Raw genomic sequence first — 6,000 nt, forward strand, 5'->3', positions numbered from 1 at the left:
GCATAATTAGTTGATACTGTTATGGACAATGATATGTTCATAGCTATAGAGTATACATTTTTCAATTAGCATCCAAGTATCCTGAGGGCCCTACCAACTGCATAATACACGTAATTAACCACCATAGTCAATCACGATATTGGCAAAGGTTTTCCCACCATCTCAGCAGGGAGTTCTTAGAGGCAAAGCTCATGGCCTTCTCGTTAGACTCTGCAGTTAGGGTTGTTCTTGCTGGTCCTCGCCTTGCTGTGTTTAAGTGGCCCTGTAGGTCTCTGGGTCTAGCTTACCATCTTTCAACCAATCTTCAACCTTAGGTATCAGACCTTTCATCTATGATCTCAGCAACCTACTTTTTTCCAACAGGATAAGTACTGCAACCAGTCTCTTTGTTGACTGAGAGACATGCCTTACATAGCCTAGGAGCATCAATCTTGGGGTGCATTTCATTGGACAGCCCACCATCTCCCTGATGATCTGTGCAACTTCCTCCAAGCATGCTACAGTTGGAGGACATTCCCAAACTAAAAAGCCCAGAGGGTCGAATGTAGATCATGTATAAGAGGCAGACCTTTCTGGGTCTGTTCTGGGAGAGTAGTACAACCTGTTTAGGAATTTAAAGTTTGTTAGCATATATATATAATTATTAAACATCTTTTTAGTTTGGGCACAACATTTCCACATTACAGGATCGGTTGTCTCCCCAAGGTCAGATTCCCATTATTCAAAAACAGAAGTCTGCAACAGGTCGATCACTAGCTACCAGTAGCTTGCAGCTTTTCTTGGCGTAGCTCTCTTCCTGTCTCTACATTTCGGGAAATGCAGCTGTGAGGCCTGAAACGGTGATTACAGGAAAAATATGCAACCTTCTCTCCCCGTAAATAAAAAATTAAATTGCTGATACAAAGCCTTAATCAACAATTAGTACACGCCATGCTTCAGAGCACCCCATTTAACCTCTTGATTGCGAATGTCAGGCAATGGCCTACGGCCACACTACCTCCCCAGTGCGAGTGTTGGACATTGGCCGACACAGGTGAGGTATTTATAAGCCTCTCTGATGCTCTGCACCAGAGTGAGTCCTTTATTTTACTTCATCGTCGGACTGTTCAGGAAGAGCTACTCGAGCAGCCTGAGTGTTTTTTTTCTGGGTACTGTAATCATAATCAGCACGCAAGGTGTTCTGACATCATTGCAGTAAAGTGAAAGTAAAAATAGCTCATGGGTTTGTTTTACTTTCAGTGTATCAGTGCTCAGGGGCATATCTCACCCCTAGAGCACTGATTCCTTTGGGAGAGGTATTGTTGGAAAAGGGAGAATATTCCCTTTCCAATGGTACATCTGCCTAGTGGACCCCTGCTTGGGGATCACTACAGGAGAGTGATCTCCAAACAGGGATCCACCCACTAGCCACCAGGTATAGGGAAAGTTGCCCCTTGGGCAAGGGCTTGTGCTCCCCGTGCCAAACTATATATTTCAGTCATTCGTACCCCCCGACGAAAGAATGGGGGCAATTTTCCCCTATCTCCCCCCCCCCCCTCCGGGGGGGCACAAAGCCCACTAGGCACCAGGGATTTTATTTAAAAATAGGGGTGAGGGCTGCCGGGCATGGACATGCCCATACCGCCACCCTTAGTAAATGTCTGATGGGGTAACTACCCCCATCTGCTTCCCACCTACAATTCTTGAAGGTCTAATTTGGACTGACGATCTATATCTAATTACGCTCGATATAGAATCACTGTACACCAGTATAGATCACAACCAGGGATTGAGAGTGGTAAAACATTTTTTATACACAGGAACTAGCGAATTCTATGAACTCAATAAAGTAATTTTGGAGCTCATCTCATGGTGCCTCAATAATAACTTTTTTCCTTTTAATGATGTTTTCAAAAACAAAGAGGTGTGGCTATGGGGGCCTGTTTCTCCCCCAGCTATGCATGCTTGCATATTGGCTGGTGGGAGGAACAGGTCCCCAAAAAGACACACCAAGCACCATTTGAGTCATATGTAATCACATATCTTAGATACATAGACGATGTCTTCATGTTGTGGAAAGGAAATGAGACAGAAGCCCATCAGTTTCTCGAAGATATTAATAAAAACTCTATGAATCTAGTTTTCACGTCCCACATCCACAAGACACAAATTGAATTTCTTAATGTGAGGCTTCACACCAAAGAAGGTAAACTTTCAACTACCTTATATAGAAAGCCAACGTCTGGGAACATCACGCTACATGTGAATAGTTCACACCCCAGGCATTTGATTGCAAGTATACCATATGAAGAAATCCTTAGACTCAAGCGCATCTGCAGTAATGAGGCAGATTTCAATAGGTGCTTGAATGAAATGTTGGAAAGATTGAAAGCTAGAGGGTACAGTGATAAAATAATATGTGAAGTCACTAGAAAAGCTAGTACGCGACCCAGATATAGCCTTTTAAAAAGTGACAATAGTGAGACAGAACAAGAACCAGCTATTGGATCAAGCAAGGTGGATACCCCAAGACTAATCACAACCTACTGTAATGAGGAACGCAAAATTAGAGCCATTATTAAGAAACACTGGCCCATAGTGCTGACAGTGTGTTCCACAACAGGTTAGCAGAAACCCCAACGATCACATTCAGAAAAGGCAAAACAATGGGATCTATCCTTGATAAAAATTCCCCAGAGATCAGAAAAGCTGCCACCTGGTTGCAACCAGCGAATGGCTTTAGATAATGTGCCACATGTAGAGCATGTAAATTTGGCTGTAATAAGACACATTATTCAATTCCATTTAGTGATTCGCCAATTCCAATTCATGGTAACTATAACTGCAAAACAGAATATGCTGTATATGTTCTGACGTGCACCTGTGGCCTTAACTTCATTGGTAGTACGAAGCTACAGGTGCATGTCAGAATATTGCAGCATATAAGGGCTATTCTCCACAGCGACCCTGCGTACCCAGTGGCACAACATTTTAAACGAACCCATGCGAATGATATTAATTGTCTTACCTATTATGTGATTAATGCTATCCCGAAACCATGGAGGGGTGGCAATAGGGAACGCCAACTCAGACAATTAGAAACCAAAATCATTCTAGAGTTCGACAGTAAGTGGCCCAATGGGTTTATCAACACGGAGGACATGCACAACCTTTTATGAAACTCTAAAGTATTAGATGTTGTTTTATATCTGTGGTGCGGAGGTACTATATGAGATGAGTACAAATGAAACTTTGTCATCACCCATGATACATTCAGACAATAATTAGAAATAATAGTAACAGGCACACAGATGATGCTCATCAATAATTTAAAATGTGTATTGGAAATGTAACATCTGTCGCCATATAGAAAGGATTTTTTCTCAAATCAGACCTTTTTTAAGTATAATGAAGTTTTTAGCAAGCAATTTTATAAAATATGTCTTTTAATAGTATTTTTCGTGAGTGGAATGTTACTGTTAATAATATTTATATACGTTTGCATTTTAAGTATACTGGAATTGGTCTCTTTGTATATATTGCATTGCACTTTATATTTATATATTATTTGCACGTCTTGCACCAATTTGCACATTAACATTCATTTTTTCTTTGCTAAACACATATGCACTTTACTCCGTTGTTTTTACTGGATTTATCCGGAAATGAGCTCTTTTTGATCAATGTTAATTAAGATTTGCTGCTACAACATATGCATTGTATGTGGATTAATCCCGTAATGTCTTTGCAAATGAATTATATATTTATATATTTATATAAGTTTGAAGCATTAGCGCATATATATTTTAATAATATGTATGTCAAATATGTGGTTTTTACTGGCAATGTGTAAACACCCAGCAAGAAACTAAGTTGTACATTTGTAAAGGGCTTCACATAAGTCGCCATACAAAGCGAGTCTTTCTTCCATGGTAATCATCATGTGACACGGAGTGGTGAAAGTGGGTGGACACCAAACAAACACATAAAAAATGCAATGGCGATATGTAAAACCGCATGTGATCAAGGGCTCCTGAGGCCCGAAACGCGTCGTGCGTGGGTTGTTGTTTAAAGAATAAACATCTTGCCAGAAGTTCTGCGGGGTCTGAGTCTCCTTCGCCGCCGCCATGTGGAGGTTGGAAGTAGCGGGAGTTGGAATCTTCCGATATCGTTACGGAGGTCGGTTGCCTCCGTTACCAGACCCCCTCCCCGAAAGTTGGTTGCCGTCTCAACCGAAACGAAGAGTGGATCCGTTATACATATATCTATATATATATATATATATATATATATATATACAAACAGGCTCAGAATTGCTCCTTCTGACTGCAGCGACCCAGAGAGGGAGGTGGCGCACACTCCGGCGGAGCGTGCCGGTAAATTCAGTCCCAAATTGAAAAGCAATCCAAGTGCGCTCTCAGGAGAAAAACCACAAACACGGAAATGCAGGAAAGGGTTGTTTAATCCACAACGCGTTTCAGCTCGGAAGCCTTGTTCACGTGGAAGATCGTGTAAGACAAGGTAACTGATAAAGTTGCATTTCAAGAACATAGACATAGGACAAGAGGAAAAGCCCGTGGACACAGAGATAGACTGTGCCAGACATATTGGAACATGAAATGCTGTATAGCATATGACTGGATTTCAATCAAAGGTTGCCATGAAGCTTGCTCAAAGTAAACAATGCTTGTAAAATAAAACAAACAGACGTAAATGCCTTGATGTCACACAAGAATGCATCATGTAGTATCACAGTCGCTGCATATTTATGCAATAAATTCAAAAATAAGTGCTCAAATGTAAAACGAAGTGTAGAGCTGTTTCAAATGAATGCATAGTGCATGTAAACTGAATGAAGGTGCCAGTGCCTTACAGTTTAGTCATAGAAACCATGTTGAATTAACGACCCAAGTGGGTTACTGTAACGAAGCGCAGCAACGTATATACCAGGCAGAATGACAGGTGTGTATGTGACATAAAATTAGGTCAAATACCCAAGGATGAAGGTAAAGTACATATGTGCCACGGACATCCAATTGTAATGGAAAAGAAGCAGAATACATCAGTTACCGTGCTCGAAAAAGTGAAGGAACGGAAGGAAGGATAGGTGGCCCATGTGAGGTGAGTGCCAGTGAGAGGGCACCTTCCTTTCTTCCTGAAATAAAAGAAACAAAAGAAAACAATGTTAAAATTGCCGAAGCAAATACTTAAAAAAGTACATGGTACACAATCTGATGAGGAGAAGAAAATCAACCTGTGGTCCGATAGACATCATAGGAAGAAAAGGAAAAAGGAAGGGCAAGGTCACAGAACCACATATGTTTAACATGATGTCACAAAATTGAAAACATGATTATTCCTTTAAATGAACAGAAAGTTCCTCATCATGGTTGAGGCCCCCCGGATGTTTGGTTTGAAATTCAACTATGTATTTCGATTCGCGTTGCCTTAATTTAAGTACCCTGTTGCCTCCTCTGAAATTTTTTGTAATCTGTTCTAGGATGAAAAAAGTGAGGAGTTCGGGGTTGGAGAAATGTATGTCTTTGAAATGTCGAGCCACTGGATATTTCTCATCTTTGTGAATTATGGCTCTGTTGTGTTCAAGGACGCGTTTTTTGGCAGGAAGCGTGGTGCTTCCAATATACCATAAAAGGCAGGGACACTCGATTACATAAATGACAAAAGTAGTGCTGCATGTTAAGAATTCTCTGATTTCTTTGGTAATGCCATTGTAATTGTTTTCAATTTTGTGACATCATGTTAAACATATGTGGTTCTGTGACCTTGCCCTTCCTTTTTCCTTTTCTTCCTATGATGTCTATCGGACCACAGGTTGATTTTCTTCTCCTCATCAAATTGTGTACCATGTACTTTTTTAAGTATTTGCTTCGGCAATTTTAACATTGTTTTCTTTTGTTTCTTTTATTTCAGGAAGAAAGGAAGGTGCCCTCTCACTGGCACTCACCTCACATGGGCCACCTACCCTTCCTTCCGTTCCTTCACTTTTTCGAGCACGGTAAC

The 6,000-nt window shown here is 40.9% G+C and overlaps 1 protein-coding gene across 1 annotated transcript in view; it reads left to right on the forward strand.

Moving 5' to 3' along the window:
* Positions 1 to 5,629, forward strand: part of LOC146856261 (volume-regulated anion channel subunit LRRC8C-like) — a 149,041-nt gene extending 143,412 nt beyond the window's left edge. Inside the window, exon 4 of the mRNA XM_085651226.1 lies at positions 5,480 to 5,629. Within this exon, the coding sequence (XP_085507352.1) occupies positions 5,480 to 5,629 (150 nt within the window). The remainder of the gene's footprint in view (positions 1 to 5,479) is intronic.
* Positions 5,630 to 6,000: the final 371 nt, after the last annotated feature.

The sequence above is a fragment of the Triturus cristatus genome, chromosome 4_1 (assembly GCF_964204655.1).
Source record: "Triturus cristatus chromosome 4_1, aTriCri1.1, whole genome shotgun sequence".
Taxonomy (NCBI): Eukaryota; Metazoa; Chordata; class Amphibia; order Caudata; family Salamandridae; genus Triturus; species Triturus cristatus.